Source organism: Amphibalanus amphitrite, unplaced genomic scaffold, assembly GCF_019059575.1.
Source record: "Amphibalanus amphitrite isolate SeventyFive unplaced genomic scaffold, NRLGWU_Aamphi_draft 000571F_arrow, whole genome shotgun sequence".
NCBI classification, from domain to species: Eukaryota; Metazoa; Arthropoda; class Thecostraca; order Balanomorpha; family Balanidae; genus Amphibalanus; species Amphibalanus amphitrite.
Window position 1 is genome coordinate 247,622 of NW_024882065.1, and position 25,809 is coordinate 273,430.

Below are 25,809 nucleotides of genomic sequence, written 5' to 3' on the forward strand. Positions count from 1 at the left end.
CCAGGTGGAGGTCAGGAGAAATGAGGCCTCCTGGGGAAGAGCAAAGGTCATGTTTTTAAAATAATGAAACTTGTGGCAGAAATTTGTTGTCCTACCCATGTATTTTGCAGCTTGTATTTACATGTATGATTAAGTGTTGTCGGGTTCTATCAATTACAGATTCTTTTCTTAATTTTGCAACATTTTCTTTGACATATTGAGTAGTGAATGGCAGGTTTTAACTTCATAAATAGGATTGACGTCAACCCTTGTCCCTATTCACAAGGCTTCACTTCACCGAATGATAATATAATACAAAATTGTAAATAAATTACACCTTTGGCAATGAGTCTAGTCGATGACGTCTTTTGCGCTTCAGCTTGAGACTTCTGAAAAATCATCGCAGATTGCTTTTAGTTCCGTATTGCTTCCTTGCCAGATTTCAAGTGGAAACCGCTCTGTCTTTATTCCTCCACACTCCAATCCAAGTCAGTTCGTGGTTTACAGCTCTTCTGTGTTCTCCCCGTTCGCCTGGTGCGGCGCCAATTTTTCCCGCGCTGATCCCGGTGAACGGTGCACCGAACCGCCGCTGCCAGCACTGAGCCCCGGCGGCGGTGGCGGCAGCGGTGGTGGCCCTGCGGAGGGAGGGCGGACGCTGCTGTGCTCCAGTCACGTTTTGGCGCTGCTCGCAGTCCGCTGTGGCACGGCCGCGGCGGCACGGAGACGTTTTTCTGCGGCGACATCGGCCGCAGTGTGACGTGGTGGTGAGGGCGGTACCGGGCTCAGCGCGATAGTGGCCGTACCGTGGTGGGTTGGATTCGGCAAGGGTCCAGGGCAGGATAGTTCTAAAAGTTAAAACACCGAGCCTTCTGTCAGGTCTGGCGGTAATCTGCTCCACACATCTCTCTGAGCTGCTGGCTAGCAATCAGTGAGCCGCTTTACCACAACCCCGCAAATTCCACCTCGAGTCTCACGCCGACCCATCCCTCCACCGTGGCATCTTACCGGACCGCCTCCACGACCGTGTCCTCTCTCGGAGAGACCGGCGCGGCGGGTCCGGCGCGGCGGCGTCACCTGTGCGCGCCGCGCGCCGTGGGACGCTGGTCGGACCGGTGAGAGGGCCGGTCCCTGCCCGCTCTGACGGTCGCTCGGTCGGCGCGGCGGCGGCGGCGGCGGCAGTGTGCGGCCGCGGCTCGACGGTGCAGGTGGTGTCTGCGTGCGCGGCGGGCACGACGGCGGCGGGAGCACGTGGAGCAAGTCGTGACGCGCGGCTGAGCTGAGAAGACCTTGGCTTGACTGGACTGGCATCTCGGCACGGCTTTGAGCCACGGAGAGAAACGGTGCTCGGTAGAGCACGACTGAGCCCAGACAAATTGAACTCTGGGAAAACTGGTGTCGGGAGTTGAGCTCACTCAGGAGCTGTGCTGCCTAGTGAGCTGAGCTATAGCCGAGCCGAGCTGAGCCTGAGCCTGATTCTCAGTCTGAGCCAGAGCTAAGCCAAACTGAGTTGTGCTGAGGCAGCGCTCGGTCCATTCGCCGGGCCGGTGACCATGTCCGTGGAGCCGGCACCGGTCGCCATGAAGGCCAAGAAGGTGGTACCCTACCACCTGAAGGCTCCCATCGGATTCTCACCCTACCAGGTCTACTCCAAACAAGGTAACTGACAGCGAAACAAATGGCAGTGAGGGTGCACGATCGGACTGGGTTTGATGATGTCATTGAGCATTGCTTGTGCATTCATTGGTCCTCAGATGGCGCGTATGCTGGCTCATTAGGCAGTGATGAGATCACTATTCACTATGTAAAGGTTTCTAATAGTTACTTTATAAATAGTTGCTTAGGATTGCCAATCACAGGTGTGCACTGGAATCCCGCACCTGTTATTCGTGCTTCTCAATCAAGCGATTGATTCCACTATGACGACGATGCGATGTTATTTTCTGTCGAGCACTACAAAAACAAGTCAGCCTCGTTGGAGCGTCCCTACCGGTTTCCAGTTAGCATTAGGTGGCCGTCTTATCGCCCAATTAATCGGCGTTGTTGGGTGTCAACCTGTAGCGGCGATGGCCGGCCGGCGCAGCGTCTGCCCAGCCATCTGCTGCCTAATCTGCAGCCCGCTGGACTGTGTGACCAGCACCTTTTTCTGCCTTTGTCTCGTACCGATCGGACGCCCTTCGTTCTGTCTGTGATTCTGCGCTGCCGCCGCGTGTATCCACCACGCACTGCGCAGCTCCCTTGCGACGTGGGCGCCGTTCACTAGCCTCCAGCGTTAGTAGTCCAGCCGGGTCTCCGGCGGGACAGTGGCACGGACCGGCGCGGCGGCGGCGGTGGCATTCCGTCGGACCTGTTTGCCCTGGATCCCACCGCCACCGTCACCGCCCATCCCACCGTCCAGGCCTGTTTGTCCGTCCTGTCCTGCCGGCCTCGCCCGGGCGCGTAAGGTTCAGTGTGCTGAACGGCGTACCTGGCGCAAACAGCCCCGCCGGCGCACACCGCCGCCGCATGGGTGGTGTCGTGTGCCGCCACACAGCAGCAAAACAACACACTGACTGGTTCGCACCGCGCCCGGCCGCCCCGGCCCGGCCTCAGGGACAAGTGGGTGCAGGGCTGGCTCACCGCGCCGCCCCAGCCGCGCTGCTGGGGGTGGAACAGTATGTTAGGGCAACCAGTTACACCAGCAATGTAAGGGAGACCACACATCGATCCATGCCATTTGTTCGCACTGAGTAGCTTGCACACAACAACGAAGTTTGATGTATTGATACATTTATGAATACCGTCATTTTATGTAACCGATCTTCCCATACTGCCACCATCCGATCTCATTAAAACGTATAAATGACTTGCTCGAGATTCCGGACTAATTTTTACCAGCAAACCTCAATGCACTTCGAACATGTATTTTGCGTTGCGTCAACAGAACAAAAATTTGCTTCCAAATCCCTTCTACGCAGTCACACTGGTGTGGGTATGTCACTGTCGCTTGGTAGCCATATCAGCGGCAGAAGTGGCGCTCTTTGAGCCACACTCGCCGCGGGTTGGAGCCCTATCAATAAGTACCGAGCCGGGGCCGCAGCAACGGACGGACGCCCCCCCCCCCCCCCCATCGCGTGTCCCTGCCGCGGCGGCGCGGCACGCGAAGACGAAATTTAAAGGCCTCCTGTAGCGACTGCCTTGCGTTTGTTGTCAGTTTGACTTTGGATATTTATGGTCCTTATCGTGACGAACAAGCAATGGGAATATGAAAAAAGCTAGATGATGCCGGTGTCCAGTTAAGCTTACATAGCGTGTTGTGAATGAGCATTCTAAAAATATGTATTGTTTTGTTGCTAACAACTGAAATGTTATCTTCAGCGATCTTTTTCAGAGTTTGTTCTAGTAATTCGAATTTTTTTTCCTGAATTACTTAACTTCTTTTAACAAACAGTGCAAGTGTAGCTTCTGTATTACGCAATGCACATTGGGCATGTAGGTATGTGTGTTTTTGTTTCACCACGTTTTATGAAAGAACATTCAACATGCAACAGGCGAGTTGTTACTCGAAGTTGTTATAGACTTACTACATATTGAGTGTTTGGTAGCTACATCACTCCTTTATGATGACTGAGAACCAATATTACCTATTCTTCTAATGGATAAAGGAGGGAAAGGAGCTGTTAGATAAAAGAGGGAAAATGACTGCCTTTTTGTAATCCCTGTTGATACCGACATTGATCAACGAAAGAGTTGATTGATTGCGAAAAAAAAAAACTCTGGCTTTTAACGCTTCCTATTATTTCCACGGCGTTGTCCTTCGACACATTTGTGAAAATCCGGCATCTACATGTAGGTTTTACTCACCAAAGTTCCAAATCCATCGGTCATGACACTATAATGAACTCATTAACAGCTCTGGGCGGTGTGCCCTGGGCACTCAACCTCAACCTGTAGCGTAATGACGAACAGAAGAACACAATCAATTGGGATTGCATGTGGGAGAACTGCCTCCGCATTGCTAATGCTAACTTTGTGGTAACGTAAGGTAAAAATTGCAGTCTTTTCACTTAGTTTGCTCGACTTGGCTCTTATTGACCCTGATGAGTAGTAGGAACTACGAATCTTGACTTCCTTCTGCCATCAGGACAGTTTTTAAGCACTAAGACATACCTCATGCTTATTTGCTGATGTGTGTGAAAATAAAAGTAACATAAAAAATCGTTATGAGATTTGATTTAGTTAAAATAAATGACTAAAATTTGCATTACAAGCATGACTAAATGTTCAGTCAGGTATCTGGCTCTTCTAAAGTCATCTCGTGAACTACCTTTCGTTTGACGCATTGAAGCCGTACACGAACGATCCAAATATTTTGCTCTGAAAACAATCGCCTTTACTCTGAGTACTCGCTTCCGCTTGTTTTAGTTGGATGGGCAATGAAATGCAAACAGCATATGTACTTTATCATACCCCGCAAAGTCGTTAGGTTTTTGTAGGCATGTGAACCAGCTGTATGGGAGTGGCATGCACTGTTTGTCGACATCAATTGCCCAACAATTCTCCAGAGCATCCTAGCTCCACATATTGCTACAAAAATAACTTGTTGAATTCGAGCGTTTTTCTATTGAGTTCAAACATTGTGATACCGAGACCTTCACCACCATGGAACTTCGAAAACTGCATAAGTGATGATTATTCTACTAGACATTTGCCTAGCTTAAGGCTGTGCCCTATCCCTTGTTTTTTTTTCGGGCAGATCTTAGCAGTTAATTTTGCCGATCGCTGATGCGAAGAATGAGGCAGCCGAGCCGTTCTGTTCACACTTTTACCTTATTGTTTTGGCGTGTGCAATATGCATGGCCCCCTGCCCTCCCCTCAGACTCAATATTATTTTTGCCGTTGCAATTATATAATAGTGAGACTGTCAGTCTTGTAAATTATGGATGCTGGATCGTCCCCAGCGACAAGTAGCTGAGGAATTTTTCATGTTGGGCAGGCACATTCACATCAAAATAAAAATGGAACTAAATATAGTGTTTATCCAGTGTTTCGGGCTGACTGCAAAGTCTGTTTGTTTATTTTATTTATACCAAGTTTCAGAACTTGGCTTGACACCTACAGAATACATACAGATCCATGCCATGGGGAGGTCCTCTCCATCCCCAATTTGTGCTCGTCCAATTACCGTCCGCTCATCCGGCTTCCCAGCGGGACGCGGCCCTAATTGCTGTTTGCCGCCGATGACTTCCACCGCGAGACTGACGTCATCACTTCTTCTCCCGCAGAACGGAAGCTATTCGTCGGCATGCTGAGCAAGAAATGCAACGAGAACGACGTGCGGACAATGTTCCAGACCTATGGCCAGATTGAAGAGTGTACTGTGCTGCGAGACCAAAATGGTCACAGTAAAGGTCAGTTCACACGAGCAGATGGGATATGCGCGAGGGTGCTCGGAGGGGATTGATAGCGGCGTCTCGCGTCTAGGGGAAACGGGCGACGGTTAGGTAATGGTTTACTGATCTCTGGGATCTGGGGCGCCGACTAGCGGGGTGAAAGTCTTATCTCAGGGGTATGGTCCTATCTAGCCCGCATCTTGGAGTCCGCGACTCGTTTGGGTCGCGTTTGAGGGTCATTGATGGTATCTTGCAGGGGCAGGATGAGCGCATGGGTCTGGGACTGGCTCATGTTCAGGTAAACCACATCTGCTTTGAGCTAAAGCTGCAGCTGAGGCTCAGCTTGGCTTGATCGATGCTCATGAGAAATGAGCTTGTTCAGGTCGTTTGGAATCACATCGCCATCCACATCTGGAGCACGTAAAGTCCCTCCCTCCTCGCCCGATCACTCGCACGCCGACCCGGTACCCCACGGGCCATCTGCACACATGGCAGCACGTGTTTCGAGTAGTGAGCCGATGAAGTGCAGCTTCCACCTGCCCTGATCACTCCTACCTAGCCGTGCTGCGGCCCAGGGCTGATCAGCTGCGACCCGTGGCATACATACTCTCCGGCTAATTCGGGAGCCGCTCGCTGCCAGACATAAAGAACAGGGCACACGACGAGCCCGATTTCTGGAGCCAGCAACTGAACATGTTGTTGGACAACCGATGCGGAGCGCAAGCATCCGACAGGAAAATCGGCCTTTTTTGTTGTGGGAGCACATTACAATTACACCGCACGACATCCGCCAGAGTCTGTATGTTTGGTTATCTTTGGATAGGGCGGTGGCACAAATAACCTGTAATAAAGTACGCCCGTTTGGCACGGTCGGCCGAGCCGACTGTGTCCGTCGGGCGTCGCTGACGAATGGCGGCCGAGCAGGACACCCCGGCCTGTATAATTCACTCAGGTGTTAACGGTGTCGCCATAACACTCCTCCGGGATTTAATTCCGAGATTTACAGCCGAACGAAAATACCTGTCAAGATAGTGTTGCCTAAAGCACATGTGGAATCGTTTTGTCGGCGTTTTGTTGTTTTCCATGCGTTATTCCTGAGATGGCTGTCATTCATCGTAAGGCTTCTCAAAGTAATTGAAGGGCTTCGATATGCTCCACCATGAATCCAAGGTTAGTATATAGGTATTCGCGCGGTCACATACAACAGCCTTGCAGGGGCTTGGGAACGGTGCTTCGACTGGTGGCGAATTTTGTTTTACTTCGCAAAAATGAATTTCGGCGATGTCGACGCTTCAGCATAAACCAATGTGCAAAGCTCCAGATTGCTATCACAATGGTAATGGTAATGGCATTAGTAATGAAAAATGGGGTAAGACCCTGTGCAGTTACTTTTTCTTTTTATTTACATCGGCTGTCATCTCCACCATAAGCCTAAATATTCGAGTGTCTCCCCAGAGTTATATGACCGGAAATTTGGCACTGCCTCTGGCGCGACTGCAATGTTATGGCCTTCGCCGGCGTGTCATAAACTGGTGTCAGTTCTGTTGAGCTCTGCTATGTTTGTCCCGCTCCGTGACTCTGAGCCAGCTCACGGTGGTTTTTGTGGCACCATGTTCGCGACAGACTGCCGTCTGGGACCGAGAGTGCAGTCGTGAGCACTTCCCGACCACCATTGCGTGCGAATGCGGTCTCAGGGGAGGGTGGCGTCTTCCTGGGAATGCTGTTGAACGGTCAGACGAGGGCGTAAAATGTCAGGTGGGCGGCCAGGCATGCGGTGCCTTATTGTCTTCCGTGCATTTGTGCACGCTTCATCAGGTGTGCACTGTGCAGCAGTGTCAAGCGTGCAGCAGCTCGCGACTCCTGTATGTCCTGAAATTGCAATCGGTTCTATACATTACGACTAGAAATGGATTGCATTGCAGGATGTCTTCATTTTCTGCAACTTGCGTTTCTCAAAGTCTCCATTACAAAATTAGTGGTACCTGTGACACTTGAACGAAGTATGTATTTCAGCAATGTAAAGATACCAGTGAGCTATGCAATGCCACAACTCGGTCTCAACATTATTGAAGCTTTGGATAAATAATAAGCACAGGATCCACTTTGGTTCAGCATCGATACCCAGCTCGTACGGGTCGCTGACCTCCGGATTCTCTCACCGATTTGACGTGGCAATCCGGTCTCCGTGGCATGCATCCACTGTCGTGCGTCCACTTTACGAGGCTGCGGTCGTAAGTGCATCTTAAGCCTGTCCCTGTAAGTATGTCGGCACGTAAATTAAATTCTCGTCATTTATGGCACATTGGCTTGAATGCATTGTCCCCCCGGTATTATGTTTAGCAAGATGTGAATAGCGACTTCAAAGGCGCGTCAAATGACAACGTGAGCGAAAATTCCTTTAGGCGTCGGGCAAGTCAGCAGTCATGTCTGATGTCTAGATACTGAGCAAATAATTTTTGCATGGTCTAAGCGCACCTCCACTTGAGCCGGTCAAACAGACGATGAGTACGATGTCAATTATTGTCTCAATGCATGTAAACCGCGACACTCTTCCCCCTTCGTAACATAAACGGCCACGCTCATGTGTGCCAGTAGCCGAACATTTTAGCCTTTTACGAAATATCACTTTACTGTTGCCACCATCATTCCAGGAACATTACAAGTTCTTGCGACTAACAAATGCCAGCCTCAGCACCACACTTATCGCATCGATCGATTCAAAACAAAGGCTGGCGTCCCTTAAAGAGGTCGATGTCTTGCTGCCATTAGGGGCGATGTCATAGTGATTAGACGCACACAACCATGCTGTCTTCTGAATCCTATATCTACGACCGAAGCTGAAGCTAGGCCACACCATAACGAAAATGTCTCGCAGGCCTGACACCAATTTAAAACTGTTGTTTTCCTGAAGACGCTGACCTCCGTCTGAGATGTTCAACAACTCTATCCTGTGGCGCCTATGCAGGAATTCCTGCACTCTGCGGAACACCACGGTGCGGTCAGCGAGCCCATCTGCCTCGCCGCAGCGCCCTAATCCGACCCTGAGCACCTCCGTGGTGCCGGATTTTCGACAACCGGTATACCGCCGATCCGATCCGGTCCGGACTGGCCGGTTCGGTCCGGGCCGGCGTCCTGTGGCGCGGAGGCTGCGGCAGATCTCGGAGCGCGGAGTGCAACACGGAACCGTGACCGAGCAAACAGAGTGGGCTTACCGCGCGGACGGTGACAAAGGGGGCACACTGTGCGGACGTTAGCGGGTTTAAAACTGTTGAATTGTGTGTTTAAGTTAGAGATATTCAACGTTAGTGCTTATTTCACTACAGCAACGCACACTCAGTCAATGCTTTTAAATTGAACGGGTTCGACGTTGGACATGTCATTTCTGGTGTAAAAAGCAAGTGCTAATTCTCCTCCCCATTTATTGAGCCTTTTAGAACCGTAGACCGTGGTTTCGACCCGTGGGGCTCTCTAAGAACTACCGAGCTTGTCTGGACGTGACGGCCGTGCAACACGACGCCACGTGATGCTGCAACACGACGCCACGTGATGCTGCAACTCGACGCCACGTTTTGCACGGTGAAACACACCTCTTTGGTTTCATGGCACGCTCGGTCGCGCGGGCTACAGTTACACTGGGTCGCGCGCTGACGCACCCATTCCTGTGGCGATGAAAAAATGCCGTTGCTTCAAATACGGTTTGACACGTCTGTGGTGTGCGCAATGAATACCCAAGAGATCACGAAATTGAGGAAACAACATGAGAGTAAACACACGTTACTGTTCCCTGATTAAGCTTTGAGACATGACTCCCTGACCAGGCTCTGCCTTTGTCTCGATATCACGTCCACTAGTTGAGCACGTTTCTGATTCTTTGTCGCGGCGTTTTTCTCCATTCTTCCTCGTCCGCCGCCCACCCCCTCTCGGCTGATCAGTTATTCGCGGCGGCGCGGGGCAGCAGACGGTAATCAGTATTGGTCCTCACGTCTTGTCGCGTGTGACGGCGCATGTTTCCGGCTCGTTCAGGTGCGGTGTGGGGCCGAGCAGTCGGGGCCGATACGGATTCGGGAGGTGTCCCGTATAAAGTAATGGCACTTTCGTATCACAACCCTGTTGAATTATCTGCTTTCAGGCATGACAGGCGCCCTGCTTTTATCAGCTTCGTACAATGATCCCTTTTGATTGTCAGCGTCCTCCGTACGTTGGTAGATTGTTGGCTGTATGTTAACTTTGTGTTCTGTTTGGCAGGATGTGCATTCGTAACGTTTGCGTCCCGGCAGTACGCCATTGCTGCCATCAAGGGCATGCACCAGGCACAAACTATGGAGGTGAGTATTAAGAGGAGGAAGGTGATGTAAATTCATCACCCCTGTCTCTTTAACAAGCAAAGTCTTAGGTCATGCCTTCGTTGTCTTTCAAGCAATGAAGGATTTAACTCATCCATCGTCAATACAATCTGTCACTGTATTGAAATTGCAATGCCATCCTGACATCTACAGAGCCTTTAGGCACCATTTCATTTTTTACGTCCTGCACTGCGGGGACCGGTTGTGCCTTATTGGGTTCCGAGTACCGGGTGTGCTGCAGAGACCACCGCGGCAGGGATGAGGGTCGGTGTCCAATTGTCCAAGCTCCGCGACTGGATCTGGACGCGGGTGCTGAACAGCAGCCGTGTAAGGGCCGCTGTGACAGACAAGGTACCGCAGAGGTTGTCATTGTTGTAACCGGTGGTAGCTGGAGATGGACGCTGATCTTAGACGCAAGTCCTTGTTAGGAATGCTTGCGATAGAGGTTACCGGTATCACTGTCCACATAGAACACGTTGATGAGTCAAAGTAGGTCGCACACGTATTGTTTTATTGGCTATTGCACCGTGAACTCCTTCTAACAGGACATCTAGATAGGCTTCTTACCTGTTGGCTGCTTTTCGACAGGGCTGTTCGGCGCCTCTAGTCGTCAAGTTCGCCGACACGCAGAAGGAGAAAGATGCCAAACGGATACAGGGTCTGGCCACCAACCTGTGGAACACGTCTGGCGTCAACTCGGCCGCCCTCAACCCGCAGTACCTCGCGGTGAGTCTGAGTGGGGTGGGCCACAGGTCACGTGATACCCGGTATCACATCACCGAGTGGCATAGGCGCACGTCACGTGATACCCAAGCTACGGTGAATTGCCTGCCGCCGTCATGTAAAATGTGTCGCCGGCGCAGTCACCGGTGTGTTTTCAGGTTTGGACGAGAGCTGAATCATAAACAAGTATCCTGTATCTTGATATTCTGTCCGCGATCTAACCAGGATTTGCGGATCTTAGCTGCCAGTGAAGGTCAATGAACGCTTAACAATGTCCATGTCCATGCAGTGAAGCTCGCATTAATGAAGTTCCTCTTGCCTTTGGACTGGTATGATGTAGCGCCAATAACGCATAATCTTCAAACAGACTTTACCGTCTTAGTTGAGCTCAGCCATCCTTGCACCCATTTCTGCACAGCCTACTCCGTAACTATCAGATCTACTCCTCTCTACATCATCAGTCTACCGGCTGACCTTGCATCCCTGAGACACACGTCAGCTCTTCCACCCCCTCTCACCCCCTCCCCTCCCTGTGTGTGGGAGGGAGGGGGGGCAGAGAGGGCGTTCGGCGGTTGTCAGGACTGGGACGGGAGGCAGACGCTCGGCATAGGTGCCATACCGAACTAATCGGGCCGTCATCAATCTCAGAGAGTGCCGCGGTCGGCGGACGGCCGATCGCCGCCAATCTGTCCTGGGAACCATCAGAGTGGGCGGAGGGGGATGGGAGAGGGAGGGGAGGGTGGGAGTAATGAGACACGGGAGTTAGGGATGGTGGAGGGACAGGATAAGGCGGGGATAGAAGGATAGAAGAAGAGAAGAACGGGATAGGACGAGAGGATTAAGACGCGGTACGGAACGGGACGTGATGGAGCGTAAAGGAACGGGACATGACGGGATAAGTCGGGTTAAAACAGGATATTGGAAGAAGAAAACGACTTCGTGGAAAGCGAACCGTAAGCAAACCATAACACCGAAGACAAGGTCTGAAATTTCAGGAGACAAAGCGGAGTATAACCATTCCAATAGACAACAACTGACACGCGTAGATGTGCCATTCCATCCTGGACCGTGGAGTCCCAATGAGCCGTGTCGTGTTCACCTGCTACTGTCGCCAGGCGCTGGCCGCGTACTGTGCGCCGCTCGGCCCTGTGTGGAGCCAAAAATAGCGGCCGCGCCGGCTGCGACACCTGTCACCAGAGTGCGAGGAGGGCTTGGGGGAGGGCTCGGGAGGGCTGCACCTGTCACCGGAGTGCGAGGAGGGTGAAGAGAGGGCTCGGGAGGGCTGCACATGTCAGCTGGGTGCGAAGAGAAGAGCCCTCCAGCGGGAGGCCGCTGGAGGGCTCGGAAGGGCCATACACCTGGGTGTGAAGTAGGTGCCGGAGGGCCGCACCTGTCACCCGTCCTGCCGTCCTCTCGATGCGTCCTGTTCCCGCCATCCCGCTGTGCTGGGCCACTCGGCACCTGCTTAGTGTGTGTGAGACCGCTCCATCGTCGCCGGCCTCTCGGTCTAATGAGGTGACCTGACCACACCTCCGCCGGTATGCCGCGCATCCTAGAGACGACATGCTGATCAATTAGTGCTCCTTCCGGTGAGCTACTGCCGAGTGCAGTGGCACTCGCATTTGTTATCACTTGGAGTGAGTTATTCGAGGTAATTAGCTATTTCTAGAACATGTTCAAGCCTACCATGTGATTTATTAGAACAGCGCCTGGCGCAAGGAGCTACAACTTAGTTTATTTTCGATTTGCAAACAACTTTTTCCTTAATTCCTTCTACGCAAAGTTATCTCTGATGTGACACGATGTCTTCCTGTCAAGATATCTCTACATGCCTCTCACCCCAAGTCCGATATCAGTACCATTCCCCTTCCTCCCACATATTCCTTATGGGCGCCCGGGGACCGGCTCCATCACGCCATTCCCTGATGCGCCGTGATAACGTCTCTGGAAAATAAACACCGACGTTATTGCGCGGCCGGTGTAAACAACCCCCGGGGCGAATCTGGGCGGCGGCCCGTCCTCCAGGAGTGGGGAGGGGTGGGGTGAGAAAAGGCGGGGTTGGGCGGGATAGGGCCGGCTAGGGCAGTGTAGGGCAGGCTAGGGCGGTGCAGAACTGGCGTAGAGTGGGCTCGAGGTGATACAGGTGGCATATAAGTGCCATAGGAGCGCTGTGGGCGGTATAGCGGCACAGAGCGTGGCCCCGCGGGCCGGCCTGGCGCCACCTGTCCCTGTTTACCCTCCCGGCCAGGGTAAGCGGCGTTTATTTGTCTGGCTGATGCCGGGCGCACAATGCGGCTGCCCTGTGATGGGTCTGATGTTTTGGCTGGCGCCGGCTGGGAGTCGTGCTGGGCTCCGGAAGGACGGAGATGTGATCGCGACGACGCCGAGTGGCACGCATTGCCACACGGCTGATTGGGGCCGGCCCGCTACGAGGGTGGGCCAAAACAGGGGCGGGTACTGGCCGATGAATCGGAGTACAGGGCTTATCAAGACCGGCTCACTACGAGGGTGGGCGAAAACAGGGCGGATACAAGTCGACGAAGGGAGGGAAGGAATGAAAAGGGCGGTGAGATGGGAGGATCTGCGTAGATATTACGGAATTCTCTGCAATTAGAGACGGTCCGAGCTAACTATACCAAACAAATGCGAGCCCAATTAAAACAGAAGGGCGATTGAGATTAACCCGCGCCCTGATGGTGGGGCCATTTTGGCCCCCCCCCCCCTGTGGGTTTTCTTAAATAGCGAGAAAACGGCGGCGCGCAGCGCCGCCAAATTTTTGGTACCTTACCGGGCATCAATTTGACACCTTCACACAAAATTTCAAGTCACAGGTCACCTCAGGTCAGGAGTTATTGAGGTCAAACTGAGGTCACGTTCGAGTTAAAATGAGCAAAAAACATGACATCTTGAAACGCTCACCAATTCTACAGTTAACAAGCAATTTTAAAGTTCTTTTTGTGGTTGTGTAGAAAAAAGACGGCGCTACAAAACTGCTATCTCGGATTTTCGAAATTTTGGGATTATGACTCTCAAAAATAAAATATTGATTTTGTTAGAAAAACTAATTTTTTCGAATTTCGAATAAACCGGAATATATGTGATAGTCCCTGCGCTCTTCGATATACATACCAAATTTTAGATCGATACCTCTTTTTTGGCCAAGTTATAGCGAAAAAACTGTTAAAAATTGATGCCATCAAATTTTTGAACTCATTTTTTAGCAATTCTAGACGTCGTAGCGCAGAACGGAGACCACCATTGAACTCCCCTTGATGAGCTGCATCGCATCGATACCCATTTTATGCAAAAATATTAGCTTTGAAATTTGACCTAATTTGACCTGACCTTGACCTGACCTTGACCTGACCTTGACCAAAACGTGACCTAAGCTGGCCCAAAAGTCTGCCTGACCCACATAGTCGCATTTGCCATGTCAAATGGACCATAAAACATGTATCACACGACACTTTCATATTGTGACCCCCCCCCCCCCGTGACCTGACCTCTGTGACCTGACCTGGTATCAGTGACCTCAAATAGCAAAATATGTGTTTGATGAACATTTCCCCATCGATGATTTTCAATGAAATGCATTTTACTCGATTTTACAACGCATTTCTTGAAATGCCTGTAAACGGTGAAAATTCGACCTTTGACCTGACCTGTGACGTCATCGGTTTGACCGAGGTCAATGAAATTGGGTCACAAGGTAGTTCCCCGTTGGGGCTATCCAACGCTGTTTACCGCTTGTCGCTATGTTGCGTGGTTCTCGAGATCTTAGGGGGGGGGGGCCAAAATGCCCCCCCCCCCGTTGCTCGGCAGACCCCATCAGGGCGCGGGTTAAACACGACCAAGATAAACGATGCAAATCCGAAATATTGACGGTCTTCTACGCAATATGAACTGGTTTATTTCAGTCTCTGTCATAATACCCTCTGCATTCTTCTGATTATCTGGTCACGTTTTAAAGGTCCGCATGCTTGTCTCTCGCTCCGTCTCTCTGATTCCACCACAATCTGGTGAAGTGACGGCGGTGCAAACGGCACAAAGTGCAGAGCTAATCCCACGGACCGGGCGCTAAAATCCTCGTCCCTCCTCTCCATCCCATCCTCTGCAGTTGAAGGCTTACAACCGGTCAGTGCTGTTGCTGTACATACGTGGTGTTTGCCTTATTTGTACCCGGGCACCGCAGAGCTGCCAACTGCGAAGGTCAATGCCTGGTTGTTGTTGCGGTGGGTGTCTCTTCCGACTGTTCCTATATGGTCAGCGCTTAATTTATGATGCGGTTTGCAAAGCTGACTCGGTTCGTTTGATGATGTGGCTAGTGGTGATACATTTTTTTTTTTGCAAATAAAGTCTAAAACCGACACTACAAATTTCTCACACCCCTTGGCTCTAAAGGATTCACTGTGTTTAAGGCTGTCTCACTGGATAGCGAACTCTGAATATGGCATGCGATATGCAACAGCGTCGTACATTCAAGAGTTTTTGTATCCATACAAAAGAACATTAATCGAAACTTTTAAACTTCTGGTAATCTGAAACGTACAAAAGATGTCACAAAATGGATTAGCCCGAGCATAAACGTGAGTCCTAACTCCTAACTCCTGTCTCAAAACATTTTGGTGTTTTTCCTTCGTAAAGAAAACCTGACTTTGAAGAGCATAGAAGGAAATACAGAATTTACATATGATTTGCATTGCCTCTGCTAAAGCACCGTCTTATTTTTTATGCATGCATTTCCATTGATTTCATAGCGCATCAAGCCAGCTCTCCTCTGATCGCCGCTGTTGTTTGGTCGCCACACATTCCAGTGTGTCGTGACCGGGTGGCGCCAACAATAGCAGAGTGGCTGGGGTGTGCGGTACAGCGCCCGCTGGCCCGGGGCGGGTCCACCCCCGGGATCGGTGCCAGCGGCGCAAGTGGCACCATACGGCACCTGTCTGACGAACTGTTATGCACACCGCGCCAAATGTTGTGACCATTACCGCTGGGAGGCGCAATTTGTGAGCGGAAACATTGACTGTGGACTAATGGAGCTGTGGTTCTTGGGTGTGTTCACCATTATTTTGGTGGCGGGATTAATGCGAGTGTAATAGTTAATACGTTTTCCGTTCATTGCGTTGATGGAGGTAACGTTTGTTGAGAAATTGAACGCGTTGGGACTGCACTTAAGCACTAAAGCTGCCTTGAAATAAAGCGACGTTGTACTTGCGTTATCCGGAGAACGTAGAAAATGAGTAAGCAATCAAATTGTCCCGTTTTGTAAGTTCTTTTCAGTGCCATGCATTCTCAGGGCGGAAGTCCCGGAAGTGTGTACCATGTTGTCATTAGCGTCTGGTGCCTGGCCGGCCGTGCATAATGAGACAGTCGCCGCTCGTTCCAGAGACAGTTGTAGTTGTCGTCCGCGCAGTAAAAATAGTTTCCACGTGTGACGAGTGTGCGCCGCCGCCCCCGCCGCCACCCTGGCCAGTCCGCCGCCACCGCCGACAGTGTCGAGCCCTTCTAATTAATGAGCACCGTTGGCGTGAGCGCTCTGATTTTTGGCGGCGCTCCCTGCCAGATGTCGACCCGGCCTGGCCCGAGGACCCGGGGGCCGCCTTCACCCCGCGCGCCGCCGCGGTCGCCCTCTACCACAGCAGTTGTCGTCATTGCAACTATACTTCCACCAACACTGTCTCTGCAACAATGTCTCATCAAGTTTCGTTCTGTTTCAGCTCCTGCAGCAGCTGAACACAGGCAACAACCTGGCGTTGTCACCCATCGGAGGCATGGGCGGCCTCTCCACATCGCCACTGCTCTCATCAGGGCTTTCAAATGGCCACGGTACGTAGTCAGCGAGCCTCGCCGAAGATCTGAGGTCACACACACTGCTGAGATATTCCCATATTTCTACCGAAACTAAGGATTCGGAGAAGCTTAACATCACACTTGGACAGGACCTAGAATTAAGCGAATGACCTAGATTTTACGTCCAATTCCTTGACATCACTTTTCTGGGAAGGCCGGATTATCTTTTGCGTGTCGATAGCCTTTCTAAGAACCCTATGGCTCGGGCTCCCTCTCATCAGCGGCATGTCCGGTCGCGATTCTGCGAGTGTGTCACCCAACCTGTGTCACTACGCCTGTGTCACCACACCAGTGTGTCATCTGCGGCAGTGGCGCGGTGACATCTCGGGCGAGGTTGCACCCCACCCCGCCCCTCCCGCAGCTCGGGCCCGTTAGCGATCTGGTCGACTGCTCTCTAATCGCCGGCTGCCTCTTCAGCCATTGTCTCATCTTCCGGTGACATAATGGGCTAAATGGGACCACCTGTTGTGAGTGTAGAGGGTTTTCCGTTCTGGCGTACAGGACACCCCACCCGCATTGGCACGTGAATGCATTAACGGGCGACAATTAACTGCAATGGCCTGATGCCATCGCTTCATTTTTAGAGCCATACTGTAAAAACTTAATTCTTATTGAAACATTTTACGTCTAGTCTGCTATTTAAAGAACTAAATTTGTGGTAAAGTTTATCTTTGATGCTATCATCGTCGTAACAAGCAGCCATTTCTCATAGGCGCCTTGGCTGATGCGCTCCCTCCCGGGGGTGCTCAGAATCGGCTGGCTCTCGATCACCGGGACAGTTGGTCGGCGGCCGGCCCTCAGACGGTGACCTCTTGACCTGTTGAGCGGCTCGTTAGTGGACAGGTTATTTGTCACCGGCTCCTAGCCATCAGGGCAAGCGACATCTCTATCCTGTCAATGTGCTGGCTCCGCGCCAGGGGTGCTCTTCGAGCTGTCACTTCACACACGGAGGGGTTCCGGCGCCGACCGAGAGCTGTCTCTGGCCTGAACGAGCTCTGACCCAGACCTGGGAGGACCGCCCAACGCATGGTGACCTTAGGTGACCTAGTCCTTAGATGGTCTGTCTCCCAGTTGATACTGGACCTTACCCGAAATGACGTGGTTGATGCGTCTAAGTCATCGCGCAGATCTATGTAGAACGGAACTAAAAGTAAGAACTTGATGCTCATTGCTCTTTGAAAAGCCTTTTGACCAGAAACTATTCTACAGTATATGAGGAGGTCGTCGTTGAATCCTGCGCACCATCGGAAGGAGTTAATGACGATAAACAATAAACATTTTCCATCACTTGAGCATATCAGAACTTTAAACACCAACTCCACAAAGCCCTCGGGAGTCGGAACGACCGTTGTCCCACCGTTCCACCCCTCATGGAGCCATAGTGCGTGCCACATACCACCCACGTCGGCGTGTCGGCGTAGTCCCCGAGTGAACACCGACATCACCATCAGTCTCGTCTTCAGCGGTCTGGTGGACGGTGTAGTGCGCCATTCCTTACTCTGACGGACAGCCTCGCCGCGGTGGGTCTCCCGTCACAGGCGCTCAACCCGTGCCCCGACCACACGTGGCGCCTCCACTGGCGCCCACCGCTGTCAACTGCTCGAGCTGATGACTGGAGTTCCGGTGACACCGCTCAAAAAGTCGCCCTGCATCGCAAAGAAGCGATGCGACTCGGACAACTTAGACGACAGCCTTGTCAGACACTCCACCAAAGTGATCTCAATTTAACGCCGGAATAGCCGCTCGGCGCCATCGCTTATCTCGAGGTGCCTCATTTCGCTCTGGCGGAGAAGTTAGAGGCCGCGGACGATGGTCGGCGGCCGGCTGGATGAGATCCAGATCCGGCGGCGCCACTCGTTCATCAGACCCGGCTCTGATAAATGTCCTGTGATGATGGCGGCCTGTCGCGTGCCGCACCTGTTGGCGCTCCTCCCGACAGCCGATTTTAATCCCAATATCCGCCGCGAGATTGCTTCCAGACCGTCCCACTCCACTCCTGTCAGCCATCAGGCTGTCTTCGACTTGGCATCGCTAACCGCAGCACCGCGGCGGATTCGGCATCGACCCGGCTCGATCCTAGGCTACTCCATCTAGCACAGTTCAACTGTTCCCTACCAAGCGCAGCCAAGTCTGCATGCGAACATTCCGTAGTTGAGTATTGTTGCATTAGTTGTAAATGAAATGTCCCACCTATATTTGCTTTCTTGCTTTCACCATCTTTTCTCCCCTCTTAGCTATTGCCCATTATCGTTAACTTTTGCCTTCGACCATCTGCCAAACGCACATCCTTGAAATCTCTTCCGTCGGACCTCACTCGTGCATCCCAGCATGAGCCCGGAAGCTCTTTTGGCCAGCCTTACATCCTGTGACGTATGTGGACGTCACATGACGTCATATGACGTGATGTGCTGCCACGGTGATCCCTCTGTTGACCCGGGATTGACGTTGATCCCTGTTCGTAGCGCCGTTGCCAGGTCGTTCCCGTCGGTCGCCCCCGTAACCAGCGGTGGGTGGCCCGTCGGTGAAGGGAAAATCTGATCAGCGACAAACATGAAATAGCTATAAGCTCGTATAGGTATTTTTTACTCATGTAGCGAGCACGAAAGTGGAAGGCAGAAAAGATGAGTTAGTCGAAACAGAAACGGTTTTATTAGCGGCGAATTATAACCATTGTTAGATAATTAGACCAGTTGGTTCATTTACGATCGACATAGCTGAACTCAACTGATTGGGAGACATAATGAAAAGCTTTCGATGCGTTGGAGTGGAGCACACATCCACTGGAGCACCTGCTGCAAGCAGCTGCCTATTGGCCTCCAATTAACGCGAATAATGGTCCATAAAAAGGGATTGTTTGTGTTCGCCCGTCGGCTTTCTTTATTTGTATGAAGACGCCTGCTGAGCACGCACTATTTCAGTCGTGCTTGGACTCGAGCGAACCCGTAATCACGAACGATTTATTATATACTTCCTTGTCATTGATTAGAGCCTTAAATCAATATTCAACGCATCGATTTCGAAGCAGGTCTGTTGTCACTGCAAATGGGTGCCTGTATCTCTACTTGCCTAACTGATTTACCCAAGCAACGCTCCATGTTCTCTATACTGTAATCCTAATTAAAATAATTCTTTTCTCGAAAATCAGAACCATGCATACATTATGTGTTGTTATTGTTCAGCGGGACAGTCAATACGTGAAATGGGAACAGCGTGTGGCAATCATTCGTTCGGTGACTTGTGTCTCCACTGACGGCCACCCTCTCCCCTCTGTGCGCAGGTCTGCAGAGTCTGGCCGGTCTGGCGGGCTCCGGAATGACCCTGGGTCACAGCACGGGCGGCTCCACCACCGACCTGTCCAATTCGGGTCTCCAGTCGCTCATGGGCGGCCTGCAGGGATCGGTACCCAGTGAGTTCCCTCTTCCCTCGGCTTCTGTTGCACGACATCTCGGTAGTTCGGGACCGTCGACTCGGCCCCGGTCTCGGCAGACGTTCTGACAGGTCTGCGGCCGTTCTGCACTCTGTCGATGCCGTGTGTCGTCCCGCGCGGTGCTTTCTGTCCCTGGTGGGTGTGTTTGTATGTCTGTGTGTATGTGCCGTGTTTGGTTTGTTGAGGGCTCTGTGGGTGCTCCAGCCTCCTGTCAGGTGACCTCAGTTGGTAATCATTCAGGGTTGATGGATGGAACGCCACCGATGCGCTTTGGTGGCTAACTTTGAAAGATACTTACACCATAGAACCCTGTTACTACTTACTTTTCTGAAATGGATACGCTTCGTTACCAATCATCATCGATTTTCATGACAATAAGCTATATTCGGCTTTTGAATAATGCTCATAGCTCAGCTCGAAAATAATGAAAAGAACTAAGCAAAATATCTGACCTCAAGCCCACATTACCATGTGTTTGATGTCGAAGCTCAATGAAACCACGTCACCAGCTGCCTTGTCTAGGCGTAGATTAGCGACATATACTGGTCGGCTGCTTTGCTACTTCTGTCGGTTAATATCTTCGTATTCCTGTGGCATGAGCTTCTGTACACAGTAACGGTCACGTTTCGTGTTTCTGACCGGTATTCTGACCCCGTCTGACCGCCGCTTTTGGTGCATGCTGGTTCGTCCGTGCCTTATCGTATCCGAACCGCTCGGTTCTGACCTCTGTGTGTGCGTGTTTGTGTGTTTGTGTGCGTGCGCGCGCGTGCCGCTCTGACCTCGGGTGACCTGTCGCGCCTGACCTCACGTGTTCTTCGTTTCGTAGATTTGACTACCGTCAGCCTGGCGCCTCTGGCAGCTATGAACTCTAACAGTATAGGCCTGCCGGGCCTGGCGTGTGGTAGGTAGAGCGGGCGCAGTGGCAGCCTCTCTCCCTCTCTCTCCCCCTCTCACCAGCGCTTTGTGTGGGCTCACCAGGCTGGGTGCCGGTTTAATCAGCTTCACCTAGGCTGCTAATAGATACAGAGAGTAGCGGTAACTTAGATATAAATGTCATGTGCTATTTGTGTGGAGAACCTACCTATGCATCGGCGAGGGCAACTGAGTCGCCAAAAATTGGTCTATAGACTGGTGCCACCAAAGCCCACGTCATGTGCTCAAAAACAAAAAGGAACGTACATATAAATGTAGCTTCACTTGCTATTGGAAATATGTTTTTTGCGGTCTAAATATTTAAAATTTAAATGTCTAAATATTTAAGGTTTATTGTTAAAGTAATAGAAAATATGTCATCCCTTTCTATGAATAACTTAGCTCTGTTTCGATAAAAACTTAATTAATTAACTCGTTTTCAAACGAATTAAAAACGCTATTTGTTGCCAAACTTTACGAGAATGCTTATGCCATTTCCAACCAAACATATGCATGAATCCTTAGCCTTACATCTTGCATGCCTGTTTTCAGTGTTACCGTTTATCTACAATCGATGCGTGAATGCCTAATACTACCAAATAACACCCCATTAATTCAGCATCCTTTCAGCCATGGACATTGCAAATCAAGTAAGCGTTTCTTAGCACTAAACATTCATCGTATGTCTTTAAATTACTGCCAAAAATACGCAATTATTGGAACAGCCTGAATACGGGCGGAGATCAGAGATACCGACATCTGCCAATCCTTCTCTGTAAAAAGCCCCTGTCCGCTATGGACTAACGCGCAGCTCCGACAGGCACGCTGGCCCAGTCCAGCCCCGTCTCCTCACTGCCGGTGACGTCACTGGCTCTCGGAGCCGGCTCTATGACGTCACTGAACGGCCTGGGCGCCGGCTCCGGCCTGGAGTCCCTCGGCGGCTTCTCGGCGCTACAACAGTATGCAGGTGAGTATCTTATGCTAGAAAAGACCTGGCAAATTTTGATAAATATACTCGTCCGATAGAAAGACGAGCCCCAAAGGAAGGGTAGTATTCTGGATTGTGGCGCTTTGTAAGCTGATGCCTCACTTTTTAGGTCATTGATGACCGTTTAAAGTGATTTTTAGTGTCTAAAACATCAATAAGAAGTACTGGCGTAGGCTTCGAAGCCTTCATCGGGGGCTTCACTCCCTGAGGTCTAAATTTCAACCTTCCAAACCCACTCGCCCTGCCCATGCGACACGGCATCTGCACAACATCCCCCTCTCCGCCCCCAGGGTACCCGGCGTACACGCAGAACGCGCTGGCGGCGGCGAGCAACGCGGCCGGTCGGCAGATGGAGGGTCCGGACGGCTGCAACCTCTTCATCTACCACCTACCGCAGGAGTTCACCGACTCCGACCTGGCGCAGACCTTCCTACCCTTCGGCAACGTCATATCGGCCAAAGTCTTCATCGACAAACAGACCAACTTGTCCAAGTGCTTCGGTGAGATATGGTTGTTCAAAAAGGTTTTAGAAAACTCTTGTGTCCGAAAAATGTCTTGGTAGCCCTTTTCTTTGGCACATGCCGGCGTATTTCTTATGAGACACAGTACATGGAATGTAATGTGTAATTGAGACGGGTTACACAGCACCCAATGTGCTGTGTAACCCGTCTCAATATATATATATTTGTCTATTACTACTCAACTCGTAATGTGTAATGTGCATAGTCCGGGAGTTCTTTTGCCTTTAATTAAGAATAAGTGAATGTTTGCGAAGGCATCATTAAAGCAAGCGTCTTTGCTCTATTTTAATGTGCGCAAAATGCACCTTATATTCTAGTATAACATTGATTTTTAATAAGACGACTTTATCATGCTTCGCTGCATTTTCGATGACCTCAATCGCCTTTTGACGTCCGTTTCAATGTTTCAGGCTTCGTGTCGTACGACAACCCGAGCAGTTCCCAGGCAGCCATTCAGGCCATGAACGGCTTCCAGATCGGCACCAAGCGGCTCAAAGTGCAACTGAAACGCTCCAAAGAGGCCTCGAAGCCATATTAGCCGCCGGCCGAGTAGTGCAAGTAAGTTTTGGTCCGTTCTGTGATACTGACATCCGAGAGACCTACGCTGACGGGGCAGAGATGCCCGAACAGTCTCTCGAGTGCGCTCCTCCGGGCTCGGAGGCGCGAGCTGTCAGGTCTGCCCTCAGGCGATGCAGTCAATGTCAAATGCCGTGCGCGAGCGTCGAGTCTCTGTGCGTGTTTCCGGTTTGGCGGTGTGCTAGAGGGTCCGGTGATGATGCTGAACATGATGCAATGAGCTTGAAGGTGTCTCTGATGGTGGCATTAGATGCTGGCTCCGTGACCAGCGTATTGGTACAAATATGCCACCCATGCTCCGCGATATTGTATCGAAATGTGCGCGCCCATTGGGTGAAAGCTAGTCATGCCAAATATACGCCCAGTTCAGGTGGTGCCATCATGGTGGCCAGTGAGAGTCGTTTTGTTTGTAATGGTCGATGTGAATAGCGTGGTCGTGTGCCGCAAAGATTTGTACAGTGTACTGTTTTACATAAAATATAGCCCTACATGTAACATGCTGCATTTTCAGGATACGTTTCTTACAAGATTCACTAATTGCAGGATCATCACTAACCTCATCAATGTTATTTTGTAATGGAACTGAAATAGCGTCTTGTACGATGTTTTACGTCAACCATAACCAAATAGTAAACCTTTAATGTCAATAGTTAAACTGTGTACAAACCTTTACGTCTCTTCTGTTTGTCTGTGTCTGTCTTCCAGGGGCGATCGTCCCGCATCTCTGTCGTAGTAATCCGTTATCCGTAATAAGTTTTATTTCGTTTCTCGTTTGAACTGGACCGGTTCCGTTTGCTTTCAGTGTCGACCGTCGTCTCCCGGGGCACACAGTGTCTCTGTTGCGCTTGCCATTCCACTGTTGGTCATTAGTTATCACCGTCACTGCACATTTAACCCCGTGTCCCTGTGCAATCGTCTCTCTCTCTTTCTTCTTATACTTGTCGCCTCTGCTTGTCGCCCGCCGGCCCCGCGTCTCTCTGGCGCGTTCCGTCGGTTTGTGTCGCTAACACGGCTCCTCTTTTCTCCCCTAGATTGGCTAGGTGGCGTGTGTGACCCCGTCTGTCTGCGCCACACAGTGCCAGTGCCGGCGCCCCGGCCCCGGCCCCGGCCCCGGCCCCGCTCCGTCCCAAGCAGGACGGCCCCGCGCGCGCGCCACGCTCGTGCCACGTGCCACGTGCGCTCGCCTGCGCGCGCTGACTGCCCGGCGCAGCCCTGTTATAGCTCTGCCGCAAACGGTGGCTCAGTGGCGCCATGCTTTGTTGCCATGAATGTACATTTTGTAGTCCTGTTTATTGAGTTTTGTGTTTGTCGGCTGTTCGTTGTTTTATGTTTTACCGTAAGGCGGCCGGGAGAGACGACAGCCGAGAGGATGCCAAAGGAACAAAACTTGACATTCTTTCCACTTTAAGTCTCATTTTTGCAAGAACTTTATACCAACTTTTACAAGAACTTTTTACAAGTCTGAACGACGAATCATGCTTAGTTCTAGGCTAAACGTAATAGATCTCCCAAAATTATTGAAGGTCGCTTCCCTTCATAGGGCTATATTGCAATAAACCGACTTCTAAAACATAGTAAGTTGTTGTTTGTGTACATTTTAACCCCTGATCTTTTGATAACGAGCTGCTATTTTAATTAACCAGCAATTACTGGTCCTCCTTGTCCCGTGTCTTCCGGCCGCCGCTTGTATGGGCTTTGTAGTGCTAGTTGAATCTTTGTGGGTGTCGCTACAGCTTTGTGTTTAGTTCTCGTTTTACCCTTTTCTGCCTGTAAATGTTAAGTTTGTCAGCGTTTTATGTGGCATGTATGTCTCACAGAGAGCGCTATCGGTTTTTACCCGTCCTCTGTTGTTGAGAGGCGCTACGATACAGGGTCAGAGTACGAATTTGACGTGAATCATGAGAACAAATAGCCGGTAAATGTTCGTCTCTCAGAGTCGTCAGACGATCTATCATACCAAATAAGCTAAACGAGGGTGTGGCATCCTGTCAGCGTTCTCCGTAAGCCAGTCGCCTGTCGCGCGCAGCATACGGAATCACCTGGCGGTGGTCTCTGAGGCTGCTGCTCGCGACGGAGGTGAATTGTTCTGAGCGGAGGTACTGCTGATTGGCCAGGCTTTATAGCTTTGGCGGTACCAGTTTCCGTGTCCCACGTCTCCCAGGCTGAGCATCCTATGTCACCTGCGCTTTTTCTGATCCGAAGCCTCTTGCACCAAAATACCTAGCTAGGTACAATCGGCAAAGTATAGTCATAGAAACTTTCATACGACAGTAAATTATCTTGCAACAACTTCCTAACCCAAACATACAGTTGTTGGGGAGAATTTCAAGGCGAATTGTCACATTTTTCAAGGCAGGCAGAGTTTTTCGAGTGTGTGTCCGGTGCAAAAGAATCTAAGTGAATCACATCGCAATTTACCGCAATTTACCACCAAAATATGGAGTATTTTGGTGCCTGATGCTTCTGTTTTCATTTCGCTAAAAGAGCATCTTTACGATTTTATGGATCTCCAGCTCTATCCATAATTCCATCTGATCCAACGTTGCGAAAAACAAAGTAAAGTGCCCTCCTCTCCCGATCTGCCCCGATCCTTGATCTTGTCGCTGCCGTTGGCGAGAGCGCATCAACATGTGATTGAATCTCGCACTGGGCATTGCAGGCCCGCCGTACGGCCGGGTCGGCCCCCTGAAGACACGATAATATTACCTCGCCAACGCCAGAGCTAGTGCTAGTCCATTTATATACCGTGCGACCTTGAGGGTGGTGACAGTGTTCTGCAGCTATCATGGTAGTGGCAGGTCTACACGATGCATTGTGATTTGCCCGTGACATGCGTTTGTGTACATTGAAAGGGATTATATATAAATATGGAGAAGAATTTGAGGGTTTTGCTTTGTATGGACTGCCGACCGAGACAGAGAGCAGACAAGTATTGTTCACGCGTCAGGACGTATTTCTGCTCGTGAACACCGATAAGCACACGGTCACAGACAAGGTAGTATGTACCTATCACAATACCTAATGCGCATGTATTTCATGAATTTATTGAGTGCTGACGTCAGACGGCCTAAAACTAAGCGGTTTTTAAATATGACATAAGAAAGGGAGTTCCAAAGCGGAA

The 25,809-nt window shown here is 50.9% G+C and overlaps 1 protein-coding gene across 7 annotated transcripts in view; it reads left to right on the top strand.

The window, feature by feature from the left end:
* LOC122394068 (CUGBP Elav-like family member 1) overlaps positions 1-25,566 on the top strand; it is a 103,926-nt gene extending 78,360 nt beyond the window's left edge. For 2 of the 7 annotated variants that reach the window (XM_043390625.1, XM_043390629.1), the window contains 10 exons: positions 5,241-5,366; positions 9,594-9,673; positions 10,280-10,417; positions 16,132-16,240; positions 19,542-19,670; positions 20,518-20,592; positions 21,424-21,570; positions 21,882-22,091; positions 22,523-22,670; positions 23,720-25,566. In XM_043390625.1, the coding sequence (XP_043246560.1) occupies positions 5,241-5,366; positions 9,594-9,673; positions 10,280-10,417; positions 16,132-16,240; positions 19,542-19,670; positions 20,518-20,592; positions 21,424-21,570; positions 21,882-22,091; positions 22,523-22,650 (1,142 nt within the window). In that variant the 3' untranslated portion in view covers positions 22,651-22,670; positions 23,720-25,566. Of the gene's footprint in view, positions 1-670; positions 1,636-5,240; positions 5,367-9,593; positions 9,674-10,279; positions 10,418-16,131; positions 16,241-19,541; positions 19,671-20,517; positions 20,593-21,423; positions 21,571-21,881; positions 22,092-22,522; positions 23,184-23,719 lie in introns of those variants that run through there. The other 5 variants (XM_043390626.1, XM_043390630.1, XM_043390632.1 and 2 more) reach the window with 4 other exon arrangements.
* The last annotated feature ends 243 nt before the right edge of the window (positions 25,567-25,809 follow it).